Raw genomic sequence first — 24,333 nt, 5'->3', positions numbered from 1 at the left:
AGTAGACCTGAGTATTTGATATAAATTCCAGCTTGATACCTCCACGCGTTTCTGAGAAAAAGAGTCTTGACAAACAGACAGACGTACGGACGGGCAACAAAGTGATCCTATAAGGGTTCCGTTTTTTCCTTTCAAGGTACGGAGCCCTAAAAAAGCTTACATTTTGATGCACTTCGCACTTTTTGTCCTGTACAGACACCATTAACAGCTTATAGTTCGTGTCATCCACGATGACGCGCAGATTTGTCAATTCTAACCTTTAATAACATGACATTACGAATGAAGGCGCGCGTCTTCGTGAATGACGCGATCTTTACAATCGCGTAATTGCATTGAGACCATTCGGAATCCTAGGTCTGAATTAATTACCTAGTTGCAATTAATTTCTAGCCTTATCGGTAATTACCTATTGAATGTGTTATGTCAATTTGATAACATTGTAATTGTATTACGTTGTTAGCTAATCAGTTGCTGAATTTCTAATTAAATAATATCTTATTAAGGTAAACGCCCCAGTGTTCGACATGCTAATGCCCAATAATTGACACAATTAATGCGTATGGCCTAAGCTCAACTATGGCATGTACTGGGACAGATACGAGCTATTGGACGTCGTAAATGTGTGTTACAAAACAATAAGTAAATACCGTTATAGCGTCAGATCAAGATACGTTGGCAGTTATTTTGATAGCCCAGATAGTGTAAGTGTTATTTTAAATGTCAAACATCTATGATTTTTTTTTATTCTTTAGATTAACACTTACAGTCAAGCTTCACATGTTAAAAGGGGTGACATAATATTAACATTGAGAAATTAATTACAAGTATTACAATTTACAACATACTTAAATGCTAACTATATATACATTGACGGAGCTCGCCGTCGTTATAGACTCTAGAAGAAGATAGAGTTAAGGAATAGAATCTCCATATACCAAAAAGTGTCCGACAGAAAACCATAAATAGGTGGCGCTACAATACCTAGAATACTTGAGAAAAAATCTAATCATAGACAGCGCACTTCACTCCGTCAATAACGCCTAGGTTCTTAGCTACTCTAGTGCTACTTTGGAGAGATTTGGAACTATTATTTATAGCTGACAGCGGGAAACTTTTGCAACAGTTCAGCCTATGGAGATTCTGTTCCTTGCCTTTACCTTCTATATTCGGTGCTTTAGAATAAGTCCAGTTTGCTGTCACTGTCCTAAATATCGTTCAGGAAAGACAATGCGCGGTGCAGCGGTGAGTGGGATAATGCCCGGGCAAATTATGACGTTTGCTTAACACTTGCATAGGCTGGGCTATCGAAATCGCTACCAACCAAAACCAAAATGAAGAATTTGCCAATTTTACACATTTTTACTTACGACTGCATCGGCCGTCCTGAGGCGCCATAGTGGAATTGTATTTTCTAATAATCCAATATTTTATTATGAGACCATACTGCCAAACTGCTGGGCAAAGGCCTCCTCTTATTCTTCCACGTGTCCCTATCGTCGGCAGTCTCTGTCGAAGGCGTCAAGTTCGTCTCGCCATCTCCGACGAGGTCTACCGCGACGCCTTACAACCTGTGGGACCCAACACTGTTTTGGCCCACAAGTCATACGGCAGACGTGCCCTGCCCAGTCCCATTTGAGCTTAGCGGCAGTCTCAGCTACATCAGTTATTCCAGTTTTGGAGCGTAGTATTGTATTTTTAATGCGATCGGTTAACTTCACGCTCAGAATACTACGCTCCATAGCTCGCTGAATGCTCGCTGACAAACCTCGACTTTGGTTTTTTGAACATTTGTCAAAGATCAAGTCTGTGCTCCGTAGCTGAGGATGGACGTTATTAACCAATCCAATATATATTTCTGTATAGTCCAGTAAATTAATCTTGTTGTCCTACTCATTCCACAATTATTTATTGATCTATGTGAGATAGTTTTATGTTACTTTTGACTTCATCATCTAAACGGAAAAGTCACCATTTGCCGTTTAAAAATAAAACTATGTGACAAAGACCAAAAGTTGGGGAATCAGTGGGGCTACAATATTAATATACCGGATTATACAAAAATGGATAGGTTTATTTGAAAACACAATTTCACTAATAACGGTCGATATTTCCTTAATCTCACTAGTGAGCTGCGAAATTGTATGGAGAAATTATGACGTGATTGTTTTGACAGCGCACCCTAGGACGCCTTGGCGGCAATACGTCTAAGTGGCAACCTAGTTTGCTCTATTTGTCAAATATGGCTTAAGGGCCTACTAAAGCCGTGAATACCGGTTCGTAAGCCACGCCCGATAGCTTCCTCACTCCCCGCTAGCACGCACACATGGAAGCGCTCCGCGGAGTCCGCGGCGCACGTGAAGGTGAAAGCTCCATCTAGCGTTACAAAAGTTAACTACGATTATACGCGGTCGGCCAGAAACTTAATTCTTAGAAAATAAAAAAGATGGCGTTATTACTTGCTACTAGAAAATAAAAAATTATATTGTTGTAAATTGTAATAAATCTGAGACTACAATATAGCCAATTTTTATTGTTGATTTTTGGAAGATGTCAATAGTATAGATAATTGTAGGTATAACACTACCTATCTTTTTAAATTCGGTATCTTACATTGTTAGTTATCATATTTTATTTAGTAATATATTGTTGAGGCAGGAAATACAGGGTGCCGTTGTCCGACGACCAATTTTTCGGGTGATAGTGAATCACAGTTGTCACCTACATATAAAAAAAGAAAAAAGTAAGTATATGGTAACAACGAAAACTACAAAAAAAGTGAAACTTTTAAACAATTACTCAAACAATCAGGGTGATTCTTAAATTGTGTCCAGAAAAATATTTTTCACATATTGTTACGTATAAAAAGCATTTTTTGATGCATATGGTCAAGCTTAATACCCTCAGGAAAGGTAAATAAAATGAGTACATAATCACGGTTGTCACAAAGTGTCCCTCAGCCGTGACGTTTCGGCATTTTGGCGGCCAACTCCACTATTTTGAATTATACAATATTTTTAATATAGCCTAAGTTACTCCCATGACTACGACACATCGAATGACAGCTCATACGTTGATATTCGTCAAACTAACGCTGTAGAGCGTGACAAAGAATCGGATACACATCATACATCCACATACACGCGGAAACCATTTTTCTGCTTCGGCAGTTGGGCAATAATAACAAATGAACGTAGCTAATAAAATCCATTTCTAAAGAGTGAATATGCCTCTAAATTAATCAAACGAATTGAGAATGTCACGACCACGTATCTATATGACACGAACGTGGATTCAATAGTCCGTGGCGGGGAGAGAATTTTGAGGCCACTGTCGTGACAATTTGAAACATGTTCGGTATTACCTAAAAATTACCTTTGACTTTGCAAATATTAAATAATTAGCTCAATATCGAATGTATTAGGTATATCTTATGTTACAAACAATAACGTGAAATGAGCACTGACTTTTAAAAACTCATACATGGCGGTGACGCGTTAAGGTTGACCTTTTTTTTTTAATTAACACAAAAAAAAATAATTTTCGACAACATTTCTCCCTTCAGCCATTTGCAAATCTGACACCAACACAGTATTGCTGTTCTAAAAAAAAAGCGTTAAAAAGGCTGCCAGACGTAAAGGTAACTTTCTACCGAGTACTGCATGTTTATGTTACCACGCGCGGCGGTGACACGAAAACTGATCACAAGATGTATGTTATTAAATTGTTATAAAGTCGTTATATATCCATACAATTTTTAAACCGTATTGTGGAATAGGTGTAAGTGTTAACATTTGATATAAAATTCTTCCAAAAACACTTTCAAAGAAAAATAAAATATCATAAAATCCGAGGAAGTCACACTACACGTTCCGTGACATTTAGAACTTCTTAATATGTTTCTAATAAATGCTCTTAGGATATTAGATTGACATAAAACTAGAGGTAAATTACTAAGGATATTGATATTTAGTTTACTTATTTTCTTAAAAATATATGCTATTCTTACAGGTAACACAAAATTGACGTATGTATTTATGATTGGTATTTTGACTGTTTTTAATTTAAGTTAATTTGTATTGTATTTTCGTTTGTTTGTGATGTAATTATGGGTCTTTCACCTGAAATAAACGATTTCATAATATCGTTCCCGTGGCTTTGGTTCACTGTGATTTTCATTCCCGTGTGTTTTGATATAAAAGGTATTCTTCATGGGCATGTACAATGTAAAATCATATGTCAAGTAAATGATTATTTACTTTCATGGATTAAGTAAAAATTATCGTAATCATAACAGTCGATCAAAGACATACTTATTTCATTTCCCCTGGTTCTCATTCAATGCCTTTGGACTGGGGTTTCAACTAAAATCAACGTTTGGTACTTCGTTCTATAGATCTTAAAAATAACATTAAGTTGCTAAGAGCGTTCTATGATTCAGTGTATTATTTTGGAAGTAATTGTTCCGAAATTCATTGTCATTATGTCATTCCTTGTCATTCCCTTATCGGTTTTTTTCATTCCCTCGTCGCTATTACATTCTTTTTATCGATTTTATTATTCCCCTGATAGGTAAGAAATTGACCAAAATGTATGCCTATTCGATTGATGGGCTTATATTGAAATTATATTTAATAATCTGATTTCAAAGAACGACCCTTCAATGCCCGCCATAAGCTAATTGGTTGGCTAATGGTTTCAAGAGCATGGACAAATAAAGTATTGACTAACATTATCAACACAGAATCGCGTTCCTCTGAAATGAAAAGTTTGATCGGGATATCCAAAATTGCACAACGCCGTCTATTAGGAACTACTTTAATTATCAGACAGTTAGACAAGAGGTTGAAGCACCGAACCAAGTGTAATGAACTGATACTGCTGTTAAATGGTGGTATCTGCTATAGCAGTTGCCTAAACTTACAGGAAAGACATTGTTAGTAAGCGATTTTGCTAAGTATAAAACTTTAATCGTCTTTGTCAAGACTAAGATATATTATTAAGGTAAAAAAGTATAATTTTAAAATCTGAAAAAAAATTTAAAAACAGTGTAAGTTCTAAGATATACATTATCAAAAACCATCCTGTATATGTTAACATTTATAGTATTTTTCAAACTCGATGGGTAGGGTGACAGTTGTTATCTCTATATAATTATTAACCTAAAAACGCCAAATCTCGCAAAATCGTATTGAAACGACAGCTGTCAGCGTACCCATATAAAAAAACTATAGATAGCACCACACACGAGCTGAATTTTCTTTTTTTTTTTTATACTACGTCGGTGGCAAACAAGCATACGGCCCGCCTGATGGTAAGCAGCCTCCGTAGCCTATGTACGCCTAGAGGAGTTACATGCGCGTTGCCGACCCTAAACTCGCCCCCCCCCCCCCTCGTTGAGCTCTGGCAACCTTACTCACCGGCAGGAACACAACACTATGAGTAGGGTCTAGTGTTATTTGGCTGCGGTTTTCTGTACTGGCTGTGCCCTACCACACAAAGCGTGATGAAATTGACAATGCCCATACCTCTCTTTGAATGACAATTTTAAGAAAGGGACGATTCGGTACGTTTTTCTTATTGCTCCTTGTCAAGTAAAATCAAACTGAAAAGCATAGTTACTTTACTCTTTGCTGAAAAGTCATATTAGTCATTGACGTTTTGACAGTATTCTGTTAAATAAATTATGTGAATTGTTCTTAAGGCATGCGGATTACAAATCAGAGGTCGCTGGTTCAAACCCCGGCCCGTGCAAACGAGTTTTTTTTTTTCTAATAAACATGTTGATTTTTTTCGTTTTTTTTTTTATATAATAAGTATATTTGTTTTACATAAAGATTACCTAGGCTATAGAAAAATTGGTATGAATAAAATAAAATTATTCGTGTCATTAAAATATGTTTTTAATACACATATTTAAAAGAATAACTTTATTTCTGTATAAGACAGACAAGATTTACTTTTACAATAAAATAGAAAATAAGCAATAAAGATATTATATAGTAACAAAAAAGAAAACAAAAAGTTACGATTAGATTCGATGGGTCTATAGATGTCTCGCATTTTTTCTTTGGTGTCTACACGACCACACAGCTACCGATACATTACAGATGCTGTCGAAACTTCCTTACCCGTTGTAATTGTTCAAAGAGTATTTGACTTTGACGTAACTAAGCAAACACGCACACATGCGTAACGTATAGGCCTGTAAAGATAGCTCCATTCGTAGTAGACCTCGGATTCCGTTACTAGTTAATAGAGCTACGACTCAACGTTTATTGGATATGTCGATTTTACGTAATTTGAAGCGCTGCGCGATTTGACATAGGTCTTACCTCTTTGAGGCACCACGGCCATCTAACATTACTGGCATAAAGGACGCATATATGACTTTGACGCATGACAAAAAGAGAAGTCGAACTGCGTAAAATGGGCGTTTTCTGTTGAATTCATAAAATTAAAAACGAGAATAAATCCGTTTGTATAAGATAATAAGTTAATATTTAGTTGAATGATGTTTAAGACGAGATGAAAACCTTTACTTTAAAGTGGATTATGCTGGATGAAGATGTGTTTTCTAGTTGCACTGAGGTAAACACTAAAAATGTAGATGTAACTTTGGATTTATATTCTATCGAGAAAATTTTAAGCCTTTTTGTTTCGACTAGTATCATACCTCTTATCATATAGTCAAGATACATATATCCGAAAATCACGCCAGTTTGTTTCCGGGGCTAGCCCCTGCCACGCTTCAAAGATCCCGTTATTTTTCGATGCAGGGCCTTAATAAAACGCCTCTTAAATGCGATAGGGACCGTGCGCGTTGGAGGATCTGCCATCTTGTGGCCTGAATCGGAACAATAAACATGTACATTCACACGTCACGTGTTTTCTTGTGCATAGTAGGCTCTGCCATCTTGTGGGCTACATCGGAACAGTAAACATCACATTTACGCCTCGCGCCAAAAATCTGACGGCTCCTGTGCTGCCTCCTACAGTTCATGCACGCTCCCTATGGATCGCACAATTCAGCCGTTCTCTGACATATATGTAAGTTATATAAAAGCTTGTAAAACTTACAGTGTGGTAAAAAACCTGCCGAGTACCCGTACTGTGGGCGGGGAATCGAACTGGCTACTGTCGCTACTACTGCCAGTACCATCAGTGGAACAAGCGCCATGGTCTGGAAATAAATGGATTCAGTTTAGATTGACGACCGGTTTGGCCTAGTGGGTAGTGACCCTGCCTACGAAGCTGATGGTCCCGGGTTCAAATCCTGGTAAGGGCATTTATTCGTGTGATGAGCATGGATATTTGTTCCTGAGTCATGGGTGTTTTCTATGTATTTAAGTATTTATAAATATTTATATATTATATATATCGTTGTCTAAGTACCCTCAACACAAGCCTTATTGAGCTTACTGTGGGACTTAGTCAATTTGTGTAATAATGTCCTATAATATTTATTTATATTATTATTTATCGATTAAATATCAAGATCTTCCATATCAAAAAGTTAGGAGCGAAAAACCTGACAAGTGCGAGTCGGACTCACCCACCGAGGGTTCCGTACATGTTTCGTGTTTTCTTTTCACAAATTTATAATTTTTAGATTTTTCCTTGTACTTGTAGTATAAGATTATATTACTTGCCAAATTTCATATTTCTAGGTCAACGGGAAGTACTCTACAAATTTTGATTCCCTGAAGAGTGTCGAAATACACGTTTTTTGCGGCATAAACGGCCGTATCTTTTTTTACATCAACTTAGAAGTTTGATTTTTTTCACAGCGTGAAGGGACTGTAAACCCAAGTATATGGTTCCAATTTCAACTCGATAGCTATACGCGTTCCCGAGATAAAGGACCTTGACGCAGACGGACGGGCGGACGGACAACAAAGTGATCCTGTAGGGGTTCAGTCTTTGAAAGTACGGAACCTTGGAAGTGCGAACATATTTTTGAAAGCTTTTGGTGTGGTGAGTAACACAACCCGACCGCCTCTACGTCATGTTCCGGAGATTCCGGCGATAGCGTTGCCGGCCGCCGGACCGAAGGGAACGGCTGCGAGTTGCCTAACTTCACCTGCTGCGTCTACCACGACGTAGACGACACCCAGGGGTACTTCCGGGCCATGTTCATTATTTAACTGACTACACCGCTGTTTACACTTGACTCCTCCTGCCTGGACCCCCATAAGCTCCTTACTCTTGTATTTTTTTTTTTAAATATGATTAATACATATCAAACTAGCTCGTTTGCGTAGGCCATAGGGTGATAACAGTGATTGAAAAAACTATCCTATATCCTATATATTTTGACGATTTGGCCTAGTGGGTAGTGACCCTGCCTACGAAGCTGATGGTCCCGGGATCAAATCCTGGTAAGGGCATTTATTCGTGTGATGAGCATGGATATTTGTTCCTGAGTCATGGGTGTTTTCTATGTATTTAAGTATTTATAAATATTTATATATTATATGTATATATCGTTGTCTAAGTACCCTAAACACAAGCCTTATTGAGCTTACTGTGGGACTTAGTCAATTTGTGTAATAATGTCCTATAATATTTATTTATTTATTATATTCTTCCCCGGATTTCAAACTATATCTATACCAAATTTCATCTAAATCGGTGCAGCATTTAATCGTGAAAAAGTGACAGACAGACAGACAAAGCCACATTATAAGCCATATTATTAGTACGCTTTTTAGTTTATTTGTTGATAATGTACATACTTAATGCTAATTGTTATTTAAACAATATATGCATAATATAAAATAAAACATATGGTTTTAATACGTAACAAATACAGGCTGATTCAGAAGACGTGAGCAGGATCAAGCCTCCATATTCAGTAAGCTATCAGCAACTGTTTCTTACCAGTATTTGCGAGATTAACGTTTATTTATTTTTTACTGTTATAAATTTTTCTTTTATTTTATTTACGCCATGTATGGTCACCCTCTTTGTTTTATCCATTACAAGTATGGAAGGTGGAGGTAAGGAAAGAAATCTCCATATACCAAAAAGTGTCATCAAAAAACCTTAAATAGGTGGTGCTACAATACCTAGAGTACTTGAACAAAAAATCAAATCATAGACAGCGCACTTCACTCCGTCAATAACGCCGAGGTTCTTAGCTACTCTAGCGCTACTGTGGAGATATTTGGAACTATTATTTATAGCTGACAGCTGGACACTTTTGCAACAGTTCTACCATAAGAGATGTCACTCCTCTTAATTCCACACTCCATAATTACAAGTGACACATTGAATGTCATCGGAGTCTGGTTACTTTTGAAAAATCGCATCTCTCTCAAGTGTGACATTTTATTTTTTTCATAATCAAACTGCTGTTCTAACGGTTAAAGAGGTTTTATCTTTGTTAATTAACTGCTGTAGGGTGTCAATCATGTAGATAATCAAATATGTTCTTAAAAAAAGTTAGATTACAGAAAAAAGCGTGATTGTTTTACTTAAATGTGACGGTGAACGATTCATTAACATTTCCTGATTGTATAGGCTTGGTCCTGCTCACGTCTCATGAATCATCCTGTATATGCAGATATATCATTATAATAAAGTACCTAGTTTACCTACCATAACCTGTTAGAACTGCATAATTTATCGGCAAAAGAGCAGTAAAATTAATAAGTGATGCAGCGACATTGAAATGTCATTCGTCGATGCTATATTTACATTATGTTGACCGAAGAGCTGGCGGCTTCCTCGCACAACGTATCAGTATTACGATACAACGAGGAAACGCCGCCAGCATCCTTGATACAATGCCTCAAGGGCCTATTTTAGATATAAGCTAGTTATAGTAATCATCTGTATACAAGGTGCCCGTGAGCATTGCGAGAGATTTTAACGGTGCATTCCTGATGGCAACAGAAGCAAAAAGTGTTATAAACTTTTTGTAAAATTCGACAAAAAAAAAATTGTTTTTTTTTTCGTTTTTTTGAACACTCCTGTACATAAAAAGTAATTTTTATAGATAAACACATAACCTAAAATTGACTATAAAGTTTTTATTTTATTTGGGGTTAGCCATTTTTCGATGTCAATCAATAGGTATGTCCAGACTAGACCTCAAAGTGGGAATACCGCAGTCAAAAATGTGTTTTGTACCGACTTATGGCGAAAGAATGATTTCGAAAACCATTTAATTATCTCTGAAACTAGGCCTAATCCAGAAAATTTTATATGACATTTTAGTTTCTATATATTACCAGGAATGCTTAGTTAAAATGTCTCGTAATGCTCACGGGCACCTTGTATATCCATTATGTATCTTGATATCTCAATAAATCTACGTCATTATAATGTGTAATAAAAACTACAAGGATTAAATTATCGAAGATCCTGCTTAAGACGACGCATTGTATATTTTGACGTCAAAATTTGCATACATATGTAAGTACGGTGACAATACAATGGTACCATCGAGCTGGTGGTTAAATACTTACTGTGAGGAATTTAGACTGTGTAGAATTGCGAATAGGAAGAAATGATATTGGCATGAATGTCGATTAATTCATGGAGACAAGAGGTAAACATAGGAACTCTGTGATAAAACAACGCAGCCAAGTGATTGGGGTTTTTAGAATTGTCTCGATGAGTATTAGTTGCCTGTGGAAAGAAAAGTACAGTCAGCGATAAAAGCTTGTACCAAAAATTAAATTTTTGCCAAAAACTTATATCTACACATAAATCATGGACCCCCTATGATGCGTTCTTAAACCGCAATCTACGGCTAGCATAAAGATAAATTGATTTTTTAAGACAAATTTCTTAACTGTGAAGATTGTATTGCCTAATAATTGCCTAGTATTTACTTCGTATAGTAAATTCATAGTGTAGAATATTGTGAAATACTGACTTACCATGTAATGATCATGTTACATTATGGTTAATAAATAAACTAAACTAAACTAAACTTCCGTATAATACGAGTATATATAATAACTACAGTATGGACCCGGGTACGTCCTTAAACTACGTCCAAAAGAGAGGTGCGGGCACTGTGAATGTCATCTCGCTTTGTGTGGTAGGCCACAGCACAGCGGATGTCATTCCAGATCTAGAGCAGAGCCCAACTGGAGAAGTACCTCCACCTTACAGAAAACCGCAGCCAAATAACACTAGACTCTAGTGTTGTATTGCTGCCGGTGAGTAAGGTTGCCAGAGCTCAACCAGGATGCGGTAGAGGTCGGCAACGCGCATTTAACTCTGGAGCTGCAGGCATACATAGGCTACGGAGACTTCTTACCATCAGGCAGGCCCTATGCATGTTTGCCACCTACGTAGTATAAAAAAAAACGATTTGATCTGACCTCGTTTCATAAAAAATTCCAATTCAATTTGCTTTTACAAAGTGTTCGTAAATTCTAAGAAAACTATCCAGTATCCAATAACATGTAATAATAGACTGAATATCACCTGGATTATTAAAAGGATAATAGCGGCTGAAATGCTAAGATCTTTCCCGATTTAAAGTCTAGCTTCCAACTGTAAGGAAAACTGATGGAGAAAGTACTATAAAACGGGGTCACCAGAAATCAAGGGGTGAATAGGGAAATTTGGAAGAATTTATTTCAAGTTGTTATATTTAAAAAGGTACGTCTCTAAAACTAGAGTTTTTAAAATATGTATATAGTAGAATATTTATACTCTACATTGATACCAAAAAGTCAATAAAACTGCCTAAAAGTTTTTTTTACTCTAAAATAAGTCCTCGCTGAGGTAAGAAATGAAGCCTGACTGAACTCTGTTTAAACGGTCAATGTAGTTATATTAAGAAAGTAGTAATATTATGTCAACTACGTAGATATATCATCTTTGCATGCTAATTTACGGTAAATTATTTAATAAAATCTTACAGTTCTAATGATTATCGTTTAATAATAAACCTTTAGATGCCCGTAATGATGATAAATATGTCATTAATTAATTCGAGAAGCGCTGGTGGCCTAGCGGTAAGAACGTGCGACTTGCAATCCTGAGGTCGCGGCTCGTACCAATGAGTTTTTCGGAACTTATGTACGAAATATCATTTGATATTTCCAAGTCGCTTTTCGGTGAAGGAAAATATCGTGAGAAAACCGGACTAATCCCAACAAGGCCTAGTTTACCCTCTGGGTTAGAAGGTCAGATGGCAGTCGCTTTCGTAAAAACTTGTGTCTACGCCAAATCTTGGGATTAGTTGTCAAGCAGACCCCAGGCTCCCATAGGCCGTGGCAAAATGCCGGGACAACGCGAGGAAAAAAGGAAAATAATTAATTCGAGTTATTTTTTGTACTCGTAGTAAAACTACAGCGGATTAACATTTTGTATATTTATTTCTTAGAATTATTATATTGCTGAAAATATTCTACCATTTTAACTAAACGAGTATAAACAGTGTTGTCAATTTTTTTTCTTTATACCCTCATGTTGCGAATTGCACCATTTGGGTAATATCATTCAATTATTACCTATAGTTTTTTTTTTACTCAAAATCATGAGCCTTTTCAATTTTTTTTATACCACGACGGTGGCAAACAAGCATACGGCCCGCCTGATGGTAAGCAGTCACCGTAGCCTATGGACGCCTGCAACACCAGAGGCATTACATGCGCGTTGCCGACCCTTTAAAAACCTGTACACTCCTTTTTTGAAGAACCAAGACGAAGAATTCTACTAAGAGAAAAAAAATGTTCCAAGACGGTAACGGAATGGAAGAAATGAAATATATATGAACATTATGAGAGAATTTCATTAATATTTTTTTACAGCACACAATAATATTTTTACATATTTATTATTAAATTTAAACGCTTTTATTTTTATTTGATACCATCTATATAATCCCAAACAGAAGCGTCTGAGATAAATTGACTAAAATTGTAACACTATGGCATCCTAGAGGACATAAACGAAAAAGAGGTAGGCAATTTAAAAGATGGTCCGATGAAATAGAAGACATGGCTGGAAGGACTAAAATATGGACCAGATTAGTGCAAAATAAGAAAGAGTGGAGAAGATTGGGGGAGGCCTTTGCCCAAAGGCACACAGAATCGGTTATCGTAGATTAAGGAAAACTATAGATACAGTATAAAAATGTATTTCTGATATGAGGCTATAAATAAATAAATAAATGAAAAATATAATCCCAAAAAATTGCCTACTTACAAATATATGAGTGCCGCGTGCGCTCCAGTACTCGTTCTATGTGAGTTATCCGATACGATCGATGTCCCATCATTACTTGTAGCCATTTCATACTAATTACTTACTCGCTAATAGCATCGTTTCGAATCAAATCTGTTTGTGCGTGCTATTTTAACTCCTAGCATTGACATATATCTAAGATCGGGCCTTAAGAGCACTAAGAATGATTTTGGTACTGAACCAAGTGTCACTCACGAATTCGAGCCAATCGTGCAGTTTAATCGTGGTCTAGCACCCACAACACAAGCCTTATTGAGCTTACTGTGGGACTAGTACGGGCGAAACCGTATGATTTGCTACGTCATCTGATACCCTGAACTGACAGACGAGTGGTTTCTGAAGCTATATATACAACTAGAGCTATACATATATATACAACTACAATTCCTATATGTTGCCACCAGGCATCTAGGTAACAGATGGCGTAAATTTCATACTTTTTTTCTTGCTTTCGGCCAATTCTAATTTTTTTATTCTTATTTTTTCCAAACTTAGCATCAGTTTCACCAAAGCGTCTCCGTTTCAGCTTGGTCAAAGGTATTATCGTATCAACCGATTCTCGTAAAATTTAGTGAACAGTTACACAATAATTATATGGATTTTTAGGGTTCCGTAGTCAACTAGGAACCCTTATAGTTTCGCCATGTCTGTCTGTCTGTCTGTCTGTCCAAGGCTTTGCTCCGTGGTCGTTAGTGCTAGAAAGCTGAAATTTGGCACGGATATATAAATCAAAAAGCCGACAAAGTCGTACAATAAAATCTAAAATTTTAATTTTTTTGAGGGTACCTCCCCTACACGTAAAGTGGGGGTGAATTTTTTTTTTGCTTCAACCCTACAGTGTGGGTTATCGTTGGAAAGGTCTTTCAAAACTAATAGGGGTCTTCAACAAACATTTTTTGATAAAGTGAATATATTCGGAGATAATCGCTCCGAAAGAAGAAAAAAATGTGTCCCCCCCCCCCTCTAACTTTTGAACCATAGGTCCAAAAAATATGAAAAAAATCGTGGAAGTAGAGCTTAAGAAAGACATTAAATGAAAACTATAGCGGACATGATCAGTTTAGCTGTTTTTGAGTTATCGCAATAAGTTTCCCCTTCATAGTAAAAAGACTTAATTTAATTAGGTACTGATTATGCAAATTTGCCTATTTGTTTAACTCGCGTGAAAGGTACCGTTTCATCCCTTGGTTAACAATTTACTATACTTTAAGCTCCAGTTTAGCTTATTGTGACGGAAGAGTAACTACGGAACCCTACACTGAGCGTGGCCCGACATGCTCTTGGCCGGTTTTTTTGATGATTCATTGTATAAGGTAGAAGTACTAGTGCTCGACGCTGCACTAGTCACCGACATGGGCACTTTCATGGCAATATAGGTTAAATTTGAACAACGAAGATTTTTCTGTATTCGAACTTAATCCTTGTCACTTTGACATAAAGTGCCCATGTCGAGTACTAGTGCAGCGTCGAGCACTAGTACTTCTACCTTATCTATTTTTTCAAATAATTCTTAAATAGAATAGAATAGAATAGAATAGAATAGAATAGAATAGAATAGAATAGAATAGAATAGAATAGAATAATTTTTATTTGTAGACACAAACAAGACACATTAAATTACATGATATAACAAAAACAAAGGAAGTATAAAGTGCCACGAAATGGCCTCATCTCAGCATGTTGCTGGTGGCTTCCAGCGCTGATCTTCCGATGAGACCATCAAGTGAGAAAAAATTACTTTTATTATCCATTAAATTTAATTATTAAACTCACAGCGACTAGTTTATTGATGTTCTAAAAGCATATCCTGGAGGCATTACTATGGGAAGCCACGACCACGGTATCACGGTATCAGATGACAGCATAAAAGTAAAATGACAGGAAATAAAGTTGATTGGAGTTTAATCGTACGTCGCGCTCGTCATTATTGTAATGGAGATTTTAAACCCGATGGTCATTCGATGAATTACAGTTTAAACAGCGTGTTTAAGAGGAAAGGGGACGGCCGCTTCTCTATACAAACGTAGTACTCATTTTTAGGGTTCCGTAGCCAAATGGCATAAAACGGAACCCTTATAGTTTCGCCATGTCCGTCTGTCTGTCTGTCTGTCTGTCTGTCTGTCTGTCTGTCTGTCTGTCTGTCTGTCTGTCCGAGGCTTTGCTCCGTGGTCGTTAGTGCTATGGAGCTGAAATTTGGCATGGAGATATAAATCAATAAAGCCGACAAAGTCGTGCAATAAAATCTAAAAATTTAATTTTTTTTAGGGTACCTCCCCTACACGTAAAGTGGGGGTGAATTTTTTTTTTCGCTTCAACCCTAGAGTGTGGGGTATCGTTGGAAAGGTCTTTCAAAAATAATAGGGGTTTTCAAGAAACATTTTTTGATAAAGTGAATATATTCGGAGATAATCGCTCCGAAAGAAAAAAAAAATGTGTCCCCCCCCCTCTAACTTTTGAACCATAGGTCCAAAAAATATGAAAAAAATCGTGAAAGTAGAGCTTAAGAAAGACATTAAATGAAAACTATAGCGGACATGATCAGTTTAGCTGTTTTTGAGTAATCGCAAAAAATTTCCCCTTCATAGTAAAAAGACTTTAATTAGGTACTGATTATGCATGCCTATTTGTGTAACTCGGGTGAAAGGTACCATTTACTACACTTTAAGCTCCAGTTTAGCTTATTGTGACGGAAGAGTAACTACGGAACCCTACACTGAGCGTGGCCCGACATGCTCTTGGCCGGTTTTTTCTCTCTAAATATTGACATTATGGGAAATATTTTTACATAATTTGATGTATATTGACAATAGCTATAGCTACGTTTGACTTTTTTTGATTATTCAGAATCAGAATCAGAAATATTTATTGTGTAAACTGTGTAGGTATAAGAATATGACTATATAGGTACATTTTATGAGTATCAAAAGTTTTAACCTTCTTGGGCATACAATTATTTTTATCTTAAGTAAAAATTATTGTAAAAATTAGGAGCGAAAAACAGTTTTCATACAAATTTTTAAATGCTCCTAGCTCCTATAATAACTAGAATTTAATCAAAATTAAATCAAACGCAGGCGCATAAGTGTGATCAATATGCAACGAAACACAAATGTCTCTGTTTGACCTAATGGTTGACTGGTAGAGAATGCCTTTTGGCATTAGTTCGCCATTTGTTTACTTTTCTTTATGTATGCAATAAAGTTTAAATAAATAAACGAATTGTATAAAAATATTTTCAATAAAGTTAATATACAGTAAGGAAAATGGGGACTACGTTTGTATGAAAAGGCGTTTTCACGTGGATCCTCCACTTTCCTCTTCAAGGCCTGTGCACACCGGATGTGTGCGCGTTGTAATACCCGACGGGGCCTGTAACTCGAGCAAATAACTATATAATATAACATAGATAATACTTTTTAAACGGTGACACTTATATTCAATAACTTTTAAAAATGATGAATTCTTTAGACTTTATATTTTTTCATACAAATTAAATATTATCTTCAATGTACGCGATCATCAATGTATAACTCATGTTGCTAGTCATCTCTTAAACGTAACAACATTTGCAATACATTGTGTCTTAGAGTAAACTTTAAAATGTACTAAAAATCTAAAGTTATTTTTAAAAGTAGCTGAACAAATGTTGGTCAGTTTGAGAAGTATACAGACTACAGTTTAATTTTTTGTTCATGTTACAGGCCCCACCCAGAATAGATTCTTAAGAGAGACATCACACTGGTTGCTAGACTAACCTTTGTTTACCCAGTGGTATTAAAAGTAACTGTTGAACTATGGTATTCTAATTGTGAATATTTGTTGGAATCCTGTCACTAGTTCTAATTAAAGCTGAATATATTACCGTAATTCAAGGATCCTCTACATCCTCATTCAAATTGTCTCTGCGTTCATCAATAGTCATTCCTTGTACAGCCTTTCCTTTCTTCCTAGCGTTGTCCCGGCATATTGCCACGGCTCAAGGGAGCCTGGGGTCCGCTTTGACAACTAATCCCAAGATTTGGCGTAGGCACTAGTTTTTACGAAAGCGACTGCCATCTGACCCAGAGGGTAAACCTAGGCCTTGTTGGGATTAGTCCGGTTTCCTCACGATGTTTTCCTTCACCGAAAAGCGACTGGTAAATATCAAATAACATTTCGTACATAAGTTCCGAAAAACTCATTGGTACGAGCCGGGGTTTGAACCCGCGACCTCCGGATTGCAAGTCGCACGCTCTTACCGCTAGGCCACCAGCGCTTATTCCTTGTACAGCCTAATACAGTTATAATAAAATTATGACTTTCTCTAATTTATCAATGTTAAGTTCTAATGTCCAAAGATCTGACAGGGTGAGGAACACAGAGCTTGACTCCAAAACCCGTTTCGTCGATGTTGGGATGAAGACCGCCAGGCTAAAGTAGGACTGGGCTGGACATGTCTGCCGGATGAATGATGACAGATGGGCTAAAATAGCCACTAGCTGGCTTCCCCAGAGTAGTCATGGCAGAGGCAGGCCGAGAAAGAGATGGCGGGATAACTTGGATGCGTTTCAGCGAGATTGGCGGGATCTTGCTCAGCACATGGAGGTTTGGAAAGTGAGAGGTTAGGCCTTTGCCGATTAGTGGGACACACAAATAAACTAATAGAAAAAAGAAGTTCTAATTAGACTTTTAGAGCAAAATATATTACATGAGTTGATGATTCACCTTCATCTTCATTAGAATTCACTCCTGGGCCCTTCATGAACTACCCTTCGCACGGTCTAAAAATGACCACTTTTGCGCACACGCAGCCGGTGTGCTCTGGCCTTAATACAAAAGGGAAAGTCGCCCATGGAAACTCGCTACACCAGAGGGGTTGTAAGTACGTTACCGGACTTTAATATAGGGAGTACGCTTATTGCCTTAAGGTTACCATCACATTACTGGTGCCTGTTTTATTATAGGGGTGCCTTCCTATTTTTAATTTGAACCTTGTAGTATAGTAAATTAGGATGGATTTCGTTTGAGAAAACAATAAAACAAAAAACCCTACTTTATTTAATTCAAGAAAGATTACAATCAGATTGCAGGTGTATAACATTGTAACGTACAACGTGCCTTACAAGGATTATCTAGATAAAGTTCTTCAGCAAAAATTGACATAATTCTATATTGGCGTATGATTCGATACAAAATTGCAAAAGTAAAAATAAACCAATTAACTATAATTCCTTTGTAATTACGCACGAACGATCATCTGATCGTTCTTATCTACATTTTACATCTACACTTTAAACTTGAATCTACTTAATAGGGTTGTTTTCATTTACAAAACTTAAGGCAGAATTGTATCCCAATAAATTCTTTTGGATTATAAGAACATGTTAAACTACTTTTGTAATGACCATATTTTTGTAAATATTGAATTTAAAATATTTTTTGGCACACGTCACGTGACCAAACTCGAAACGTCATTGAAGATTGTGATGACGTCACAACTCTCGGATTGACACTGTTGACAGTTAGACGATAAACAACAAATGACAAATGTCAGTTGACAGTTATGTGTCAAACCATAAACTGTGACGTCACACAATTTTCAAAGAGCGTTTTGGGCGCGAAAGCATCTGTCAAAATATATTTTGTTAATTTAACATATTTAAAGCCGTTTTTAGTATAAAAGTTGAATTAGGGCAACTTTTAGTTAATATAGAACGTAATACAAGCGTTTCAAAAAATTGGAAACAAACTTATTTGTAGTTAAAATACATGTTTGCAAATATATATACTAACATATACTACTACTTATATTTTTAATTCAGCGTGTATTTTTGATGCGTACACATAGTCAAAAGGTTAGTTAGTTAAGGCTTTGATGAACACACTTTCATAGGTTTTATAAAACATGGACGATTTTCAATCTCCATGCCTACATTTTTGTATGAAACTTTTCATGAAAATTTTCTGATATTTTGAGAACATTTCCAAATTTTAGGAAAGTTTCTGTAACTTGCACATCGTATGGATATGGAATTTAATTTCAGTATTACTTCGCGCCTTGGCTCAGTAACAATATAAGTATGTATATTATGACTAAGGCGTAGAGTTTGTGACGTTAGTGTTTGTAGAGTTAGAAGCTTGGCTCTACAAGAGATCTGTACCCCTAGTGTAAATTTGATCGACATCATAACGTGACGAACGCGTTTGCGTTAAGTCTCATTTTGTATAGGATTTTGAGTTTCCAAAACGTCCCGCTTGGCGCGCTCTTTCTAAATCCAATACAAAATGAGACTAAACGCAAACGCGTACGTCACGTTTCGAAATCGAATTTATTTACACTAGGGGTACTGATAACGTGACAGTGCGAGCGTTATGGTCTCATCTTGGCAACATTTCCCATAGAGGGATAAGTTCGCCTTTAGTGTATTTAATTTACTCTGTAACTGTGTTTTTCGTGTTTTTATTTCTATGAAAGTATATACATACATACATACATACATACATACATACATACATACATACATACCTACATACATACATGAAAATGTTTTTGATGGGATTGTTATTACAGCGATTTACAAACGCCTGAACTAGGATTTCCTGTGTTTCAGACAGAAGAGGACATTTTTAATTCATCACATAATTATAAATTACAAGTAAGTACACTATAAAAGTCTCACCACCCTAATAAAAGAGGTTCTTAAGTACTATATATCAAAGTACAGTAGGTACCTAGTCATTTTACGATTATATGAGATGGCGCTGCTGTCAACGTAAAAACATCAGCTCCGAATTATTTACGTTGTTACTCGTAAAAATGTAATTCTGCGGCGTTATCGCTAAATACGAGCTTAACTTGAAGAAGTACGAGAAAACTTGTTTAACTTAACAACTTTTTTCTACTTGCTTTTTTAGCTTGACTTGGACCCGGGTACGTCCTTAAACTACGTCCAAAAGAGAGGTATGGGCATTTTGAATGTCATCTCGCTTTGTGTGGTAGGACACAGCACAGCGGATGTCATTCCAGATCTAGAGCAGAGCCCGACTGAGGAAGTACGTCCACCTTACAGAAAACCGCAGCCAAATAACACTAGACCCTACTCATAGTATTGTGTTCCTGCCGGTGAGTAAGGTTGCTAGAACTCAACGGTGCGGAGTGTTAGGGTCGGCAACGCGCATGTAACTCCTGTGGAGTTGCAGGCGTACATAGGCTACGGAGACTGCTTACCATCAGGCGGGCCGTATGCTTGTTTGCGACCGACGTAGTATAAAAAATAGTGCTATAATATTTGGTGACATTATTATCTCGTAGTGATACGCATACTGTATCAGTAATAAAAACTTAAATAAAATCCGGAGGGTCATGGAAACACAATTGTTGAGGAGCATGTCACGGAGGTTTTTTTAAAAACTAAAATTAACACTGGGAGTGCCATGCTGGAAGATTAAGAAAAGTGTTGTGGTGTATACATACGGAGACTGGACGTACGGGGAATTGGACATTCGAGGCCAGAATGATATAAAGTTTTAGTTTATTGGTTGAAGCACAGACTACATATATACCGATATACAGAATGATTCAGGAAACGTGAGCAGGATCAAGCTTGAGCATTCAGTAAGTTATAAGCAACTGTTTCGTACCAGTATTTGTGAGATTAACGTTCTTTTATTTTTTACTGTTCAAAAAAATGTTTTAATTTATTTACGCCATGTATGGTAACCCTCTTTGTTTTATCCATAACAAGTGACAAATTGAATGTCATCGGAGTCTGGTTACTTTTGAAAAATCGTATCTCACTCAAGTGTGACATTTTGTTTTCTTCATAATCAAACTGCTGTCATAACGGTTAAAGAAGTTTTATCTTTTTAATTAAGTGTTGTAGGGTGTCCATGATTGTAGATTATCAAATTTGTCCTTCCCAAAAAGTTAAATAACAGAAATAAAGCGAGATTGTTTTACTTAAATATGATGATGAACGGTTCATTAACATTTACTGATTGTGTAGGCTTAGTCCTGCTCACGTCTCATGAATCACTCTGTATACAGATGTAGGCCCAATGGTGCTCTGAGAGACATACTTTATAGTTGAAGTATTTCATGCTATTTTATCATATATTTTCTATTGAGGGTGATCTTAAATTTGAGCCATAACTGCCAACAGGCAATTGCCGTAGCCTGTTATATTAAGACACTTAAATTCGCAAAATAAATGTCGAGCCCCTTGGCTGCGTAGATAACCTGCGGTCCCAGTTCGATTCCCAGTAATGATGAACTTTTTGTATTTATTTGAATAACTCGTCAAAAACCATACGAATGTAAGAGTTAGTTGTCGGCGATGGCGCTACTGCTTGAGGCAAACGGCGCCATTTTTCCAGGGGCCGCCCCAGGAACCAATTAAGGTACGAGCGAGCAGCCGTCGGGCCTTTTGCCATCAGCCGCTGATAGACCAACTGGTTCCAGGATTGCAGGTATATAGACGGTACCGACTGCTCTGCGGATTAGTTCAGATAGATTGTCCCCAAATATTTATTTAACGTATTTTATTTATTTTCCATCGATTACTGTTACAGTTCATGTCTTCGAATGTAATATTAACGGTCAGAATTGACTTTGACCGCGTTCTTGAGATTAGACATGCGTGTGTAACAACAGTTCATATTTAACAACTTTTAATGACAGCTATTCATAAAAATTAATTTAATTTAGCCATAGATCATAGTAATTTGAGCGATCTGGCTTAGTGGGTAGTGAAACTGCCTATGAAGCCGATGGTCCTGGATTCGAATCCCGGCAAGGGCATTTATTTGTATGATGAGCACAAATATTTGTTCGTGAGTCATGGGTGTTTTCTATGTTTTTGAATATTTACATATCATATATTGATATATATGCCCTGTGCGGTAAATTGGGAAGGGCCTGTTTCGCCCTTAGCAGGCTGACGACCGCCCTCCCGCTTCAGGCAGTCCGCAGCTGTTACTTCGCTAGCATACAGTCCATCGTTCAATACGGGCTAGGGATTATTACGCTGCCGGGCCTCTTGATACTGCAAACAGCCTTATACACGCGAGAGAATTTAGATAAATACCCCAGGCGGGGTGACAAAACCGACCGTATTACACGATACGGACACAAACTAGCTGCAGTGCCCCGTAGCCAAAGTCGGCAAAAACTATACATGTCATGGGCCCCTCTGTGTATAATAATCTACCATCAGGAATAACAGACGCACCTAGTTTGTTAATCTTCAAAAATAAACTGAAAACTTGGCTTGTTGAGCGGTCGTTCTATAATATAGAAGAATTTCTGACTGCGAAATGTTAATAATAATACCTACGCAAGTAGCTAATGTATTTTAATTAATATGTTGTAATTTCAATTCCTTTTTTTTATGTTATTTGTACTAGTTATGTAAGTTGACATGTAATCACCTATTACCAATAAATAATGAGTATGAGTATGAGTATCCAACCAATTCGAAACCATGATTGGTTTGAGTACCCACAACACAAGCCTTAAGCTTACTGTGGACTTAGTCAATCTGTGTATGTCCTTTAATATTTATTTATTTTTATTTATTGTTAATAGTGACAAATGTTTAAATGCACTTAAATCGACCGGGGTATAAACCGTGATTACCTTTTATATTGTTACCTGCATCTTGTTCCAGTCACCCGTGAACAAGATGCATGTAACTGCGTCGAAATATCGAGAGCTCAATAAAAACTTTATATTGTTTTAAGGTAATCACGGTTTATATCCCGGTCGATTTAACTGTAGTGAAACTAACCGTGAATCATTCAAAACTGTTATGGTAAATGTTTAAATGGTCCTTACTTTTATAATAATTTAAGATTCGATAATCAAACATACGGGCATAGCTGTTGGTAGTTGATATACAACAAAATGTGTCAAAATATTTTTAATTATGAAAATTAGGACAATAATACTTGAAAATTAGGATAATATCCAGAATGGAAAATTAGGACTTTTTTTATACTACGTCGGTGGCAAACAAGCATACGGCCCGTCTGATGGTTAGCAGTCTTCGTAGCCTATGTACGCCTGCAACTCCAGAGGAGTTACATGCGCGTTGCCAACCGTAACTCCGCACCCCCTCGTTGAGCTCTAGCAACCTTACTCACCGACAGGAAAACAACACTATGAGTAGGGTCTAGTGTTATTTGGCTGCTGTTTTCTGTAAGGTGGAGGTACTTCCCCAGTTGGGCTCTGCTCTAGATCTGGAATGACATCCACTGGATGTGCCCTACCACACAAAGCGAGATGAAATTCACAATGCCCATACCTCTCTTTTGGACGTAGTTTAAGGACGTACCCGGGTCCAACGTTACGTTACTACGTTTGTATGATGTTGTTTCGAGGCGGCCGCGGCCTATCCTCTTAATGATTGTCACTTGGCCCAGGGGGCCTAGTCAAAATGACAATTGTTGAAAAAAAAACGACAATCGAAACTTAAATAATGTATGGGAATAGTCAGGTTGTGTTTTTACATTTTTTTTCATTTAGCATTTGTCGATTTACTGTTGTCATCTTGACTAGGCCCCCAGATGTTTACAACAGGAAATACGTGTGATATTTATCGTGATCGTAAATCGTAAACAATTAAATCCGAAGATTAAATTATTGATTGATTGAAAAGGAAACGTAGAGTTCTTGTGAACTTTTTGTTAAAGTTTTTATTTTGTATTAACCTGGAAATATAACCTTTTTATAATACACTTAATAATAGCTAATTAGCAGTTGTTATTAGAATATTTTTCATATACATTACGTTTTAAATAACAATATACATATTGGATATACACAGAGAATTAACTATAACCAGCTTAAATTTCAAATAGGCCCTTGAGGCATTGTACCAAGGATGCTGGCGGCATTTCCTCGTTGTATCGTAATACTGATAGAGTCAGACCAAGTTGGCACCGATTTTGATTTCGGTGCAAGTGTAAAGTGTAAAGTAAACTTGCACCGTCTGGGCTATCAAAATCGCTGCCAACTTATCATGGTCAGACTCTATCAGCATTGCGATACAACGAAGAAATGCCACCAGCTTCCTAGGCACAATGCATCAAGGGCCTATAGTTAGTTTGACTTTACGTTGTGCGCGGAAGCCGCCAGCT

The 24,333-nt window shown here is 36.9% G+C and overlaps 1 protein-coding gene across 3 annotated transcripts in view; it reads right to left on the bottom strand.

The window, feature by feature from the left end:
* Positions 1-24,333, bottom strand: part of LOC133530331 (phospholipase A1-like) — a 62,342-nt gene that overhangs the window by 14,418 nt on the left and 23,591 nt on the right. For 2 of the 3 annotated variants that reach the window (XM_061868238.1, XM_061868239.1), the window contains exon 2: positions 7,078-7,180. In XM_061868238.1, the coding sequence (XP_061724222.1) occupies positions 7,078-7,177 (100 nt within the window). In that variant the 5' untranslated portion in view covers positions 7,178-7,180. Of the gene's footprint in view, positions 1-7,077; positions 7,181-13,176; positions 13,468-24,333 lie in introns of those variants that run through there. The other variant, XM_061868240.1, reaches the window with a different exon arrangement.

Source organism: Cydia pomonella, chromosome 22, assembly GCF_033807575.1.
Source record: "Cydia pomonella isolate Wapato2018A chromosome 22, ilCydPomo1, whole genome shotgun sequence".
Lineage (NCBI taxonomy): Eukaryota > Metazoa > Arthropoda > Insecta > Lepidoptera > Tortricidae > Cydia > Cydia pomonella.
This window is presented reverse-complemented; position numbering and strand designations above follow the sequence as displayed.